We start from the raw sequence: 16,511 nt of genomic DNA, 5'->3' as shown, positions 1-16,511 counted from the left end.
TCAATATTGAAGTCTTTATGCTCAACCAACATAAATAATTATCAATAGTAGCTAGGACCAAAATCAGCCAAAAAGTCAATTTAGAAGCTATAATGTTCAGGTTATCGTAACCCTAACCACTGTTTTCATCCGAACCATCGTCTATGTTGTCATCTTCCCCGCTGCCGGTATTACCATCCCATGTGGCATCATCTTCACTCCCTTCGAGAGCATTTGAGATCACAATTTTTCTTAAACTGTTCACAACAGTTTCGTTCTTGATAAGAGTCCACGCAGTGAGAATCTATTCACATATGTTTTCTAGAGATGGTCTCTGTATTCATCCAGTTGGAGTGAATGTATGTGTAGCAGAAGCCATCCATTCCGAATAAAGCCTCTTCATGTGACCCTTAAATGGCTTGTTAACGGAGACATCAAGAGGCTGGAGGATTGATGTTAGTCCTCCAGGGATGATTGCGAGATCCTTCTTTAGGAATTTCAGTTCATCCTTAATGGCATCTATCAAATGACCCATAAATCTATGTAGCACAATTAAGGCTTTCTGCTGCACTAGTGCTCCAGGACGATGGCCCCACACGATTTTCGGCCAGTCCTGAACCAGGTCCTCTGTCATCCAATCTTTCTCATATACTCAAACATGAATACCGCTTGGAGACTTTCCCTTTGGTAGACTCTTCCATTTAAATATTATGTGTGGAGGAAGCTTCCTGCCATCAGCAGTTACACCCAGCATGACTGTACATCTCATTTTCTCAGCACCATTTGTACACATTACGACACTAGAAGCACCTTCATGAATAGTAGTGTCTCGGGGCATGTTGAAATAGATCGGAATTTGATCTGGGTTGCCAGTTGGAGAAAGCAAGTAGTTGTTTAATTTCCTTTACTGAATGATATAACGATGAAAAGCGATGACTTTTTCCGTATAATCACGAGGTAGTCTATGGCAAATAGTAGTTCTTCTTCTCATCTCGGACCATTTCTCCTTATGAAACGGTGAGCCCAACCTAGCTGGCTTTGAATTGTTGCCGACTGAGATTGTGTTCTTGCCACTTCCAGTGCCTTTACCTGTATCATATCATGAGGTACAGCAGAACCATAATTTCTCAACTCGGTTATATATTCTAGCACTTTGGTAACGATCTCAGGATATTTGCCCTTTTGGTCCCACGAAAAGATTGCAAAATTTTATTTACTTCTTCCAGTTTCTCTTTTTGGTTTCGTCAATATCTGATCACGTTTGGTTGCATATTAAATGTCCTGGCTGCTGATTTCACCCCTTGTTTTTCCACAAAATTCACAGCATTTAATTTGAAAACTGTGGTGAAACTACATTTAGTATTTTTCATACTATTTAACGCCATAATTTGAAGCAAAACACTCTTAACAGCAGGCAATTAAACAAGAGATACATCACTATCAAAAGGAAGTTGTTATTGCATTGTTATAGGTAATTGATACATTATAATATAAAGTATGATTTCGCGCCGTTATTGTACCACTACCACTGCCTTCGTGATGTAAGGAAGCTGTACTGTAGGCATGCGTACTGCTCTCCCAACAGCTGATCGCGATTGGGACGGTGTAAGCAAATGGTCAGACGCACCTCATCATTTCAACTGGTTATAATTTAACAGTGACTTTATAGGTGCTGTCATGTGTTTTAGATGGTCATACGCACCGTACCCTCATCATTGTAACGTTATATTTAAAATTTGCGTTAGTAGGTGCATTCAAGTGTTGTGTATGTTACCTTCTACAGACCTCAAGTTGGACTGTTTTCTCGTGTATTACACCTTAACAATTGTGTTACCTTCTCTGATTTGCTTTCATTGTTTTAACTTGTTACAATTTAACTTTTAACATTAGTCCGTGTATTTGCTGTCATGTGTTTCATATTTTAACTAGTCATTGTTTAACATTTGTCCTGTAGGTGCTATCATGTGTTATATATTGCTATTTGATAAGTAGTATTTTGCTCAATTGATTCGTTGGCTGATGATGACGCACAATGAGCAGTCTATCTCAAACCAAAGAGAATGTCTCAAACTAGTGGAATAAATGTAGAGAATAAGCATGAAATATAATTTAAAGTTCTGATTTTAACAGCCGCAATTATTTAAATAATAATGCTTCCAGTCATCAGTATTACATTCACATGTACAGTACTCCTAACAGTAAAATGAAAATGTTAAAGGTCCACCTTTTCAATACAATGCGAGTATATATCACATAATGTTTAAAGAAGATTGGTACTTCGTTCGTTGTCTTCTATTTTTATTAAGGCATAGTATGATTTATCTGGTATGTTGACAAGTGAAATACTTTGTTATGATTAAATTGCTTTCATCACGTTTTAAACCTTGCTATCAATGCATCATCCATGAATATTTCTCAACTGAAATAAACTCGTGTCCTCATCCGGAAATGGTGCAGCTCTTTTCAGGCACATTCCTTAGAGAGATGAGTTACATGTGCCATTTTACTGCATACCAACCTTCTTGCCATTCTCCAGTCTCTGACAATACCGGGAATCCAACTCGGGGCCCCGAGGACGGCAGCTAATAGTGCTAAAGCTACGGAGACAGACATCTCTTGACTATAAGACAGACGTATCGCACGACTTTGGTGTGGGCTTGAATCAGGCAGGTTGGATGGACAAAACTTCAGCTCTCTCAGTGTAAGCTGTGGTGAATGGAATATTGCACTTTCGCCTCTATTCCTGAAGTGTGGTCAACCAGCCGGCGATGGAACCAACAGTAACAATGTTCGTGCGATTACGCTCAAAAGCCCACAATTGCCCATCCAGGAATCTTGCGGGTGGGAGCGCCATGTACCTGGGCACTAGTATCCGCCCGACAACACAGGTCCCTGCACAGCCGAATGCCAGAATGATATATTATTATTAATTATTTATTCTTTTTTTCCTCAATATTCAGTACTCTGTACACGCTATGGGGTACATGCTATTGCAGGTGACGGGAGGAAGGCAGTCCTAGTGCTCATTGCCTCAGTCATCTCGTATTAGGCATCGTCCAACATCGGACCCCGGGCATTACCTGCTATGACCAGGTGGGTATTGCCTTGGCTTGGCTGCTTGGTTCGGCTACAAAGATCCCTGATCTGAATGGGTGGCATTCGGGGAGCATGATTTCGGGCATGGCTTCGAAACTAATTTTTTTATGACACTAAAATGCATTACCTCCACCACACCTTTAAGATATCCATAAATATGGCAAACTTTCCTAATGTTTTATTCTTTTATGGATCTTTTGGAACTATCCTTCATGCACTCAGAAACAACATCCCTTACCTAAACGATAGGTTTCTTTTCGCTTTCCCGGAAACCTGTAATGTATACACAGCAGAGCTCTATGCTATCTGTAGAGCTCTGCGGTACGCACTGTACAATGAGCGCCGACACTTTCTTGTGTGTCATGACTCCTTGAGTTCACTCCAGTCTATTGATACCTGTTTCCCTCGGCACCTTGGTGGAACGATGAAGTAGCAGCAGCCATCAAAGAACGCCGTCGCGCTCATAAGAGTTACCGTAGACAGCCTACTGTGGCCAACTTGGTAACCTTTAAGAAACTCCGCGCTAAGGCACGAGTTCTTATTCGACGAAGTAAGAAGGCTTCATGGGAGAGGTATGTGTCATCTATGACGCAACATACTCCATCATCCCAAGTGTAGACTAAGCTTCGACGGATTTCAGGTCTACGGAGGAATACTTGCCACTCGTATTTTCTGAAATGTTGGTAATCATTTCATCCCTGGTAATTTTCCAAGACCACGAACCTACTACGCTGGCGTAGCAGGGGAGAGGTGATACTTCCACGTGGCATGTCCCAGGTGGCGGATAGGGGATCCTAACCGGCTTGCCGGCGGACTTGAGAGAAATAAAATACCTCTCGCGGACCAAACACACTACCCCCTGTGGGTGGGAGACGCACATGTAGAATACGGTATCCCCTGCTAGTCGTATGAGTCGACTAAAAGCGGCAACCTAGGCGCAGACATGGATTGCGTTTTGGTATAATGTGTTGGATCACCTGTGGATAGGAAGGGTTGAATACATTCACAGGTAATCCCTGCCTGTCGTAGAAGGCGACTTAAAGGGTCATGTGGCCTTGGTCCCCTCTTTATTTATTATTATTTTTCCGATGGTCAGATGTAGAACATTTCGAAATTGATGATGTGCATGTTGTTCGGAGATGGGCCTCTTACGTGTCATATTGACGTAAAAGGTTAAGAATTCAAAACATTTTTTCTGAAACCCCCTTTTGTACCATAAGTACTGATTTTATCAGCTTTTACAGGACATTTATTTAAGTCGCAATTCATTCACTGACGGCCGATTGAAGCGAAGTCGCCCCTCTCAAGGTGGTCCCCCACCGAAATTTCTAACTTTTGCTTCCCTGAGAGGTTCAACTCCCTGGGAACATGCACAGCTTGAAGGAATGGGATCCAGCTTCCCTAGGTTTCTGGTCGCTACCAGAACCGATGGACATGATTTTAAGCTGATAAAGTCAATCCTTTTTAGTAGACACATTGAAGGCGTCTACGGCGAACTTGAGGACTTAAAGAAAATGTGCAACGGTAGTTTGCTTATGAAGACTTGTACAGCACTGCAAGCTGATCAATTGCTTAAGTGCAACAACTTTGGCGAAATCCCCGTCAAAGTGAAGGAGCGTAAGTCCTTGAATCTGGTTCGCGGAGAGATCTTTCACCGCGACCTAATTTTGAACACTGACGACGAGTTGATGGAAGACACGAAGAACCGTGGCGTGACACACATCCGGCGCATTACGCGCAAGGTCAATGGTGAAGATGTTGCCACTGGTGCCTTCATTGTCTCTTTCAATTTGTCAGTGTTACCAGAGAAAGTCAAGGTAACAATTTATCGTTGTGATGTGGGGTCGTACATCCCGCCTCCTATTCGTTGGTCTCAATGCCAGCGATTCGGCCGTATGGTATCTCGTTGTTCAAATCAGCCTGTATGTGGTACATGTGGACGAGTAGCTCACGGTGCGGGGGAGTGCACTAAATGCTCCGGTTTTCATTCTCCTCGGGATCGGATCTGTCCGACATATCTGAGTGAGCATGAGATCCAGGAGATCAAGACCCTGGATGGTCTTTCCTACCACAAAGCACGCCGTAAGTTTATTCCACGAATACACCTACCCGTACACTCGACTATAGCTCAGAGTCTTCCAGGTTCGTCATTTACAACATCGTCACCTGTGCTGATCGCTGCGCACAATTCGACTGTTGCTCCTCTGAGCAACATCACAAAGATTAAAAGCTCGAAGGAGGGACCACCCCACCTTCGACCAATGCCAGCTGGCAGTTCGCAGCCGGCACATCAAGGGGTGTGGGAAGGCTTAGTCTCCCCCCCTAAGAGGTCGGTGAAAGCAGTGCCACAGCCGGCAGAGGCGGCACCGTCAACTAGGGCTGGGAAACCATCTCCCAGCCCGTCTAAATCAGAAAAGAAGGCAGCGAAGAAGAGCGCACTTGCTGAGTGCTCTCGCACTTCCCCTGCGAAGGAGAAATTATGCCCCCCATTTGAAGGGTATGAGTCTGGGCCAGAAGGTACTCCTGCTTCAAAACCTGCGAGCTCTCCCCCGAAAAGCGTCGAAGTTGTGGGCAGCATCCCCGCCAGCTGTTGATGAAGGGATGGATGTTGCACTGTCCTCTACATCTATGGATGTTGATATTAATAGTGTTTAGGCTTGCGACTCGTGTGGTGTCTGGAGAAACAAGGACTCTTGTCCGAGTAGCAATGTGGTTTTTGAGCCGCTCGCTCAACCACTGACCACTTTGTATGCCTGGAGAGCTGTATATAGGATGTGTTTCTCTGCAAACAGCTGTTGGTTGCTGTTTTCTTTGACTTAGGAAGGCCTACGACACCACATGGCGATATGGTATCATTTCAGTCCTGCATGAGTGGAAATTCCGAGGCCACTTGCCGGTATTTATTGCACTGTTACAGTGGAATTGTAACGGTAATGACAGGCATCTTGCTGAGTTACGTCAGCTCATTAGTGAGTACGCAGCGAGTATAGTCTGTATTCGGGAGACCTGGTCATCGTACGGTCTTGAGAAATTTCAGACTATACTCGACAGAACAATATTATGCCCACCGAGCGTGGGAACTCCGCATCGCCTTAGCGCTTTCCAAGGACACGTCTCCTGGACTGGGCCACATCCATAACCAGATGTTGGTACACCTAAGTGATGATAGTCTACTATATCCCATGAACCTACTAAAATGGCGTAGCAGGGGGAGAGGTGATACTCCTACGTGGCGCGTCCCAGGTGGCATATAGGGGTGCCCTAACCGGCTGGCCGACGGACTTGAGGGAAATAAAATACCTCTCGCGGACCAAACACACTACCCCCTGCGGGTGGGCGACGCACATGTAGAATACACCCGCGGTATCCCCAGCCTGCTGTGAGAGGCGACTAAAAGGTGCGACCTAGGGATGATTGATTTAGAACGATGAAACTACTTATTCCTTGAATAACAATAATTGTGAACTATACTGCATCATTTTTTTAACCTCAAGATCAGCAAGAGTGTTCAAGAACCTCTACATGAACTTCTATTTTTAATTCAAGAAAAGTGTCATAAGTGTTACAATTGTGTTGACTTCTTGCCATTTTTGTGTAGGCTGATGACGACATGGACAGATGTTGAAACCAGTCCCTTAATAAATTAAATATGTTGCTACATTGATTCGTGCAACAGTGTTATTGTATTGAAAACGTGGAACATTTTTCTCTTTTTAGCATTGTTAAATTATTCCACTGATTCTATCAACTTGCCACCAGCGACAGCGCTGTTGTCCCATTGGCGTCATTTTAGTTTGTGTTGCGTATTTTAATGTGTTATTTTAACGTCTAAAGTAAATTATGTATATATGTCTGTACTACCAGGCAATGCCTTATTTCTTTGTCTCCTGTATTTTATTTTTTTAGAAAATAAGGCATTGTGAAATAGATCCACTGACTAATTTTTTCATCTCCATTTTTTTAACTCTAGCTAGTGGATACATTTCAAATTTTTAATTATCGTATATCATGTCGTCCATCGCGTCTCATTAGGGACCGATGACCTGCGATGTTAGGTCCCTTAAAACAACAAGCATCATCATCATCATCAATTTTCCAAGACACAGTTACGCCTCCAGTAATCATTATCCCTGAGTTCTTGCACTAAATACATAAGAAAAATAATGTAAAACCTACACCTTTAATAATAATAATAATAATAATAATAATAATAATAATCATGAAATGTGTTGAACAACGCTTTTATGGGCTCCTGTGATGGACCTGGAATATCCTCAGCTCATCGGAGATGTACAGATTGTAAAATAAAAGTTGTATCATCTGAACAGCAGAGATGTTTGGTCAGGCCAAAAGTATAATTGAATGGAAGTTCTTTAAAACAGTTATTTTACTCGTCATTAATTCAATTCCTTGACACGTACCATGATAGTCTGTAGTTGGAAAGTCAAGAATAAAAAAGTAGTAGGCCTATTTCTCCATTTACGGTAATCCACCTATGAGCTCGGACAATATTCTGTGATGCTTGTACTGCTGCAGTGGCTGTCGCAGACAAAGTTGTCAGCACCGATTGCTCTGAGTACCGAAGTCTGCCAATCTGGCACAATGGAGCCGAGGGCTCAAGAAAATGTGTGCAAACTTGTACACATATTTGTACGACGTCATCAAAGCTGCGTATGTCTTGTAGTACCTGCTACTAAGTGGCATTGTTGCTGTTGGCCTCAGCCAAATTTTATCACGGGGTCTTAATATGCGAGATTTTTTAAAATTTTCATTTTCATGGTCTCAAAAAGCCGGAGGGGGGGGGGGCGTCCAATACACAAGTAAATACGGTATATTTCTATAATTGTGTACATCACACATAATTTCCTTCTGTGCATAATCATCATCACTAACACTTTCGTTGTCACTCAGATTATTCTCATCACAACTTTCACCGAATATGCGATCGAGAGCTGCATTACATAAATAAAGACAATGCGAGGACTCCGCGATGTTGTTTATAATGATCGACGTTGATGGAACAATTTTTTTTATGCCAACATAATGCCGCATTATGGTAGAAGGTACTCCCCTGCATGGAATGATACCCTGTGCTGCGAGCCATGCTAAAAGTTCACGTTGACATCCAACAGATGGCACGCAGATGTATATCTAAAACATCGCTAGCCTAGTCTGTACAGGTATACGTCAAACTTCTCCTGGCTTATGTTTTGTACGTCTGTACAGGTACATGTCAAACTGGCTTGAGCAGTTATTCATTGTGAATTAGTTCCCAAGGCCAGACCAATTATCACTTCTGTGCCCACCCTGCTCACAGTTTTTGGTTCTGCTGACTTCCTTTTTTTGAAAAGAAAATTCAGTTGGAAGGTCGCCATTTTCAAACCATTAGCAAAATCCAGTGTAAATAAGAAAAGGTTCTGGCCCCACTGATGCAAAATGACTTTCAGGTGGCATTCTAGGTGTGGCAGAAATGTTGAAACTGGTCTATTGCTGCACAAGGTGACTAAAAGGAGATGCTGTTCAAACTTGGGTACGTAATGGACTTTTGTGTCAGTAGCAGTAATCAGGGAACTTTCTGATCCAACCTTGGATGAATGGAACTGCAAGTTAGAGTACCAGCTGACAATAAGTAAGACCAAAACCATAGCAACGAGTATGAGCAGAATGCCTACCCAGTGCAGCCTTACGTGGCAGAGAGATAAAATTTAATGTGTGGAAACCTTCGTTTACCTGGGAAGTACAGCATCAGGTGATGGAACTACCAAAGTAGAAGTTCAGAATAGGGTAACAAAGGGATTAAAGTTCTTCCACCAGGTGCAAGACCTAACGTGGGACTAGAGAATTCCTGTGAGAGCCAAACAGACCACGCTTGAAACATATCTCCTGCTAATCATGACATCCGGCCTCGAGTGCTGTGTAATTAATGAAGGAGAGCTGCACAAATTACAAATGTGTGAAATGAAGATTCTGTTGTCAGCCATGCAGAAGAATAGGAAAGATAACATAGCATTAATCCCTAACACATCCATATGCATCCTATTTGCTGACTCGGCCAGTTCTACTTTCTACCATAAGCTCCATTAATATTGATAGCTCTTCATTGAATTTAATTTCGCTCGCCAAGTTGATTCCAAGGAGTACCTCGCCTGTCAAATGGAGGTGTGACTTCATGACTCCCTTAGATCTGAGGCTTGCTTAAAATGTTCTGCCCTCAGTAAATTCTGTGAAACAAGATACTACCCCACTTGCATATAGTCTAATGGGTTAGGTGGATTGTATAGTCCTTGTTGCCTGAGCACAAGGAGGGCAATGACTCAGAATATATCAGAGATGCTTACTCCTCTTCCATAGCAACTGGTATCTCGACTCTCGGGACTACTTATGCACTTGGCAAATCGGCCATTGTCCATGGTTTGCAAACTAGGACTTAACTACAGTAACCCTCACCATGTACTTTTTATTAGAAGGAAAATTTTCATTTGGGCACGTATTGAAATAAGGGAAAGCACGTTATTTTGAAACTGGCTGCTGAGTTTCTAAGAGGACAGGGTGGTGAAAAATTCATCTTGTACCACCTACCTAAATGTTGAAAGGATGTTTTTTCTGATAAAACTTAAATTTAGAGTTCGTGACCTATTTTTTCTTTAAATTTTTTCTCTTCTTCCTAAAGCTCAGCCACGAACCTGCTACGAAGGCGGACCAAACACACACTCCCTGTGGGTGGGGGAGACAGACGAATAATACACCCACGGTATCCCCTGCCTGTCGTGAGAGCCGACTAAAAGGGGCGACCAAGGGATGATTGTATTCGAACCATACAACTAGATGTGATTAGTACCACCACGCGGAGAACACCAAGGGTCGCTTTTACTTGTGCGTAGTACCACCATATTAGGTACGAAATGGGTTTGTGATTAGTAGCACACAGGAGCACCGCGCGGTCGGCTTTTGCAGTACCTGTGATTAGTACCACCATATGAGCAGGACCATGGGATGATAGCTACCATGGACCTGCCTTACCTGTGATTAGTACCCACTATATGAGGAACACCACAGGATAGGGAGAGGTCCCTGTGGTTAGTACTCTTATGTGATGAACATCATAGGTTTGCGTTGCCTGTGACTGGCTCCGCAACGTGAGAAAATCATAGGTCTGTATTAATGTCGAATTTCATAACCTCTGAGTAGTACAATAATGTGTGGAATACCGCAAGTCTCTGCTACTTTTGATTAGTACCGCAACAGGACAGATACCATGGTTCTACATTACTAGCGTTAAGTATCATTCTGAGGGGCCTTTGACTTGTATTTTGGACCCATTTAGACACCAAGCATCCTCGATTTGCTTTGGAAGTGGTCCCTTGGTCAGTAATACCATTAACTATGATAGCTTTTTGAGTCGGATCCACTAATTGTTTTAAAGTCATGTTCATTCATTCCTTCATTCATTCTTCATGACATTTTTTATTTTGGTCAGTGGATAATTTTGAACTTTTACTTTGTCGTTTCATTTCGTACCCTTAGGGGCCGATGACCTCGATGTTAGGCCCCTTTAAACAACAAGCATCATCATCAACCTAAAGCTCAGTCCCCTGTCCCTTAACATCTATCTGAATTATAGTCATTTGAATTTTTGCTGAGTGAAGTGAGCCAAATTGTTTGGGGAAAATTTACATTTTGTGGAGACATTTTCTTAACTTGATGTCATGATTTGGGGAGAAACAAAAGACTCGATTAGTAGAAGACCAAGTTCCAGGTGTTAAGCCTCAAGATCAGCAAGACCTGCAAATTACCAGTTGGAGAGTGTGGACAATTTCACATATCTTGGCAAGAAATTAGTTTTTTCAAGCCTGAAAGCTAGAGACAACTTAGCCACAAGAGAGAGCACCAACTGTAAGAGAGTTCCCTGTTCCACTAAAATGTGAAGACTGTTCCTTAGGATGATTAGACTCCAAAGAAACGAAAATGAGCAGTGTTCAACCACTACATAATGATCTTGACCTGTGGTATCGAGTCATGTACCCTCATGAAGAGAGATGTGTCCGGCCTGCAGGCAGGAGAGGTGGAGTTCCTGAGATCGACTTCTACCAGGATGGACAAGTTAAGAAATGAGGTGATGAGACATGAAGCTGAGATTAAGACACTTCTACTAGATAGTCAGTGCATCCGGACTATGGTGGTTCAGACACACGGCGAGGATGGGATCCTATGAGAACAGTCCAAGTGCACTAGAAAAGCGAGAGAAGGATATATACAAGGATAAATCGTCGCTGCCGGGGAAACACCTCCTTTGTGAAATATTTTAGCTTAAAACTTTGGCCGGTAAGGTTCTGTCACCTAAGGTGCAATATTGTGTGAACATTGTCGAGGCATTCTCGCTCTTCATAATGTATGTGTTGCGGGTCAGTGTATCTCCAAAAGTATTATCACATAGGAGGTTTTGTTCTGGCAATGACGATATATATACAGCACATGTTTCATGACATAACCTCACAAATAATATGATCGTCCGTAAATAATAATAATAATAATAATAATAATAATAATGAAAATGAAAACCTACAACCTGTTTTCCAGTCTTTGACTGGGTCAGGGATGTAATGAATGAAACATATATAGGCTATTATTACAATGGGGTCGCCACTCCCAAGGTGATTTATTTGTGACTGATAAATGCTATGAAATGATAATGGAGAGTGTTGCTGGAATGAAAGATGACGGGGAAAACCAGAGTACCCGGAGAGAAACCTGTCCCGCCTCCGCTTTGTCCAGCACAAATCTCTCGTGGAGTGACCAGGATTTGAACCACGGTATCCAGCGGTAAAAGGCCGACGCGCTGTCATCTGAGCAACGGAGACTCTCCGTAAATAATAATAATAATAATAATAATAATAATACCGGTATTAATACTAAATGGATGTAAGGATGTAACACTTCATAGCCATACCTCACAAGTAATAATAATAATAATAATAATAATAATAATAATAATAATAATAATTTCAGCTCGGTACTTGCATTATGGTTTCATTTCCTTTCATCACCATCATCATCATCATCATCATCATTATTATTATTATTATTATTATTATTATTATTATTATTATTATTATTATTATTATTATTATTATTATTAGTTATTGTTGTTGTTAACTCCCTCAGGTCTAGCCTCAGCTGTTCCAATATTACTGAAAGGTTAGAACAGTCTATGTTTCTTCAGTGGATGCAAAGTAAAGTCTTTCCAAGTTTCCATCAAATTTTGTCTTGTTTCATATAGCACAAACCTAAAATCCTATTAAACCTGGTCTTGAAAGCATAAAGCAATAGATGCTTCTTTTTATTTTTTTTCAGAGATGTATCAAAGCCTATAAATGTTCTGACTGGGATTGATTATTGGTTGGACAATCTGATGTGTAACGTTCCAGAGCTGGTGATGTGTTATCACCTGGATGGCATTGTCCAAAAATATGAACTCATCAAAACAGAAGACCTACCCCACTTGGAAAATTCCAAGTTCTCTCCCAAAGTGATTCGAGATGTTGCCCAGAATATTTTATCATTTCTGAAATCTAATGCTACAAAAGCTGGACACACATACTGGCTCTTCAAAGGTGAGAGTTGTTGCTTAAAGTTGAATATATTAGCATAAGTTTTATGTTTTAGGGACTTGTCTTAAAGGCTTACTTTGTGGGTTTACATCTAAGAAACTATTTTGTTCCAAGACAACCAAACTTTTTTTCATCTTTTAACATCAGCTACCTATCTTAGTTCATCATGCAGATTGCAACAAATGACATTTAAAAAGTCGTATTTCTGCTACAACTTCAGGTACAATTTTCATGGAAGATATAACTTTCAGTCATAGTTATTTCTTGTGCAATCTGGGCAAGTTGGCTGTGCGGTTACATTTCCAAAATCCAAAATAAATGTTATCATATTAAAACGGACAATCAGTAATATTCCTCACCCCACTCAAAAGTTTGGAGGTGCCGAGTGATAAAGTTTACTATCTTTATTTTGGGAAAAATATCCCTTTTACACGCCTCTGTTGTAGCATTTTGGAAGTTACGGAAGTGTACCGAGTTCGCTTGCCCTGTTGTTTCCTGTGAAATATGTACTTGGAAATCAAGACGTATATAGAGAGACAGTAGGCTGACGAAGATATGGGATGACAGTAGGCTGATGAAGATATGGAATGCAACCTGCTTAACTGGAAATAAGTGGATGAAGGAATTCAGAGAAGATTGGAGACTATTGGCATAAAGGAGAAATATCCACTGATGACAGTACAGAATAGGTCCAAATACAGAAGGCTCGTGGAAGGTTACAGATGGACGGACACCAGGATCCAGATTCACATCACGGAAGCAGAGAGAAAGAGGAGGAGTGAGAGAATGAAGAGGTATGAGGAAGAAAGAAGACGTGCCGAACAAGTCACTTGTGATCCTCATGGGTCGTAACGAGCCTAACTGCCGTCTTCGAGTAGATAGGCTCTCTCCACATCATTCCCAGTTCTCCTACATCGATCTCGTCTCAGCCCCTGACAAGCTTGTTTATGCTTCCCAGCTTCATTCCTATTTTTGCACTGACCTGCCATAATGTTCATCCTTTCTTTTCTTCTAGTGGTTTAATATCACACTAACACAGGTTTTCAGCAACTCAAGGATGGGGAAGAGCTTTGACCGGGAAGCTAGTGGTCGTCAGTCATCAGTGATCTGCATTTAGGACTGCTGCTCAGATGACAGATTACTTATGAGTTGTTTACCTAGCATTTCTTTAAAAATTTTCAAAGAGCTTGGGAATTTATCATGCATTTCCCTTGATAATTTATTCCAGTCACTTATTCCTCGTCCTATAAATAAATATTTGCCTCCATTACTCCTTTTGAATTCCAACTTTATCTTCATTTTATGATCTTTCTTACTCTTACAAGCTCCGCTCAAGATTATTTGTCTACTAATGTCATTCCATGCCATCTCTCCACTCACAGCCTGAAACATACCACATATTCACAACTAAGTATTTTTTATTCTATCGAAAAGGTGGAAAATAAAGTACTTAGTTGTGAATCTGTTAAAGTGCGATATGGATCATGAAGTTGATTTCATGTAACATACCACATGCTACATGGGTGAGAATTGTCTCTTGCAACATACCACATAGTTGAGTATCTTGACTCCTTACTCCCAAGCCCAAAGTTTGTTAAATTTTTGTAACACTACAGCTTTGTTGTAAATCACCCAGAACAAAATCTTGCTGCTTTCCTTTGGATCTTTTCCAATTTTTTGTGTCAAGTAGTTCCTGGTGTGGGTCCTTTACACTGGAACCATATTTTGATTGGAGTCTTGTTAGAGACTTATATGCCCTATAATTTACATCCTTACTACAATCCCTAAATACCGTATAATCCCAAGTATCACCCACCCCTGAATAAGACCCGCACCTTATATTTTAAAGGACAAAATTTAACAAAAAGTTTCACTTGAATTTATTTACAATATTTGCTACAGAACAACGTCATTTCACTGCGTATGTTTCACAAATGTAAAATAGTTTCAGACAGTATTTAAGTGTCCTTGAAATAAATTATTTAAAATACACACAGAAAAAGTTATCAATCATAGAACGATAGTCAACACTTCATCATCAGAAGTACCAACTTCTTAGCTTTCGCTATCACTTCGACCATCACTTTCCCACATGACATCTTCGATGCCATCCATAGCATTAGAAATACTGCACTTCTGGGAACTTTTCCTGACGAGGTCACCGGAGATATGATCCTACGCTGTCTTTACCCACGAACAAAGCAGTTGAACTTCCGGGTACTTAACACGACCATTTGGCATCAGTGCATGATTGTCAGCTGCCGCCTACTCTTTATACAGCTGTTTCAAGGCTGCTTTGAACTTGCTGTTTGCACAGACATTCAATGACTGTAACATAGATGTCAGTCCACCTGGAATGATTGCTAGATCGGTTTTTGCGTCCTTGGTTTGCTTCTTCACAGCTTCTGATGTGTGACCGCGGTAGCTGCCGTAACAAGCAAGCTTTTCCGTCCAAGCAGTGTATCAGGGCGACATTGCTAAACACATTTCAGTCTTTCACTAGTAGACTTCTAATGCTTAGTCCATTCCTGTTATAGAAATTTCTGATCCACCCTCGGCTTGCTTTAAACTCTGGCGAAGAAGGTTCTTTTGCGATTTCTAATGCTTTTAATTGGCACATTTTGGTAGACATGCGGCATCCCAATTCCTGTCTTTCTGTTACGTATCTGTACAGAATCCTTTTAGTTTCAGGAAACTGTGCACTCTGCCCGCGGAAAGTTCTACGATCATTACTACTGTTCCAACCGCAGTTCTGAGTTCTGACGATAACACCGGCAGGTAGATTTTCTTTTGGAAGCGTTTTTCTCTTCAAGACAGCATACGATGAAAGTTTAGCCTCTGTTTTTCATTACCACCTGTTTCGATGGTAACACTTTTTGACCCCTTTCACAGTAGTGTCCGATGGCATTTCAGAATTTCCAACTTGGGAAAGCAGATGCAAATTGTTCTTTCGGAATCAAATTATATGGCGCTGGAAGGAAAACAGCTTTCCTTCACAGTCACAAGAAACGCGCTGTGAAATTGTGGTATGCCTTCTAATACTCAGTCCATTCCTCTTACAGAAATTTCTGACCCACCCTTCGCTTGCTTTAAACTCTGTGTAGAAAGTTTTTACGATTTTTAATGCTTTTAAGGCATTAATGTCCAGAAATTTTTTTTTCTCCGAGTTTTCTTGTACTTTTCCGAGCATTACATCTATGACTGATCCTTGAGGCAAGGATATTAAAAATATCTGAATATTTCAATTTTAAAAACTTTTTTTTTTTTGCATATGATACATGATATGCTGGGCAGTAACATATTATACCAAACATATTTATGATATACTAAAAACAAAAAACAATTTATTGCAACATAAATTAACACTAAAAACTGAATACTGATCTTATAGATGGAATTTAAATAATTCAGAACCCTCTGGGGCAAGGATTACTCACAGGGAGTCCCTAATTCCCACCTATCATATGATGTGTTAGCATGATCTGAAACAAATTTTGAAGCTAACTGCTGTTGTGTAATACAACAGAAACTTATTTGTAACAGTAATCACAGAAAACAATTTGTTTTCATGATTCTCTCCATCACCATTTAGTAATCTCTTCTTCATATGGAACTGAACAAAGCACTTTTTCAAATAAAGTCCAAACATTGTACTTGATGCATTCAAACTTGGCAAATTTTCCACACGCTCCACAGCGTCATTGAGAACCATCAGTAGCATCTACCAGATGGTTACGCCCATCATACCGGATTTTGCCAAGAACCTGCAGACAAATACTACAGTAAACACTCCACATTATGCTTTAACAATTGGATTTTCAGTATATG

The 16,511-nt window shown here is 41.0% G+C and overlaps 1 protein-coding gene across 1 annotated transcript in view; it reads left to right on the top strand.

Annotated features, from left to right (window-relative positions):
• LOC136871771 (erythroid differentiation-related factor 1) overlaps nt 1-16,511 on the top strand; it is a 317,742-nt gene that overhangs the window by 74,426 nt on the left and 226,805 nt on the right. Inside the window, exon 7 of the mRNA XM_067145342.2 lies at nt 12,427-12,686. Coding sequence (XP_067001443.2) covers nt 12,427-12,686 — 260 coding nt within the window. The remainder of the gene's footprint in view (nt 1-12,426; nt 12,687-16,511) is intronic.

The sequence above is a fragment of the Anabrus simplex genome, chromosome 4 (genome assembly GCF_040414725.1).
Source record: "Anabrus simplex isolate iqAnaSimp1 chromosome 4, ASM4041472v1, whole genome shotgun sequence".
Taxonomy (NCBI): Eukaryota; Metazoa; Arthropoda; class Insecta; order Orthoptera; family Tettigoniidae; genus Anabrus; species Anabrus simplex.
The sequence above is the reverse complement of the archived record's forward strand: the minus strand, read 5'-3'. Positions and strand labels throughout refer to the sequence as shown.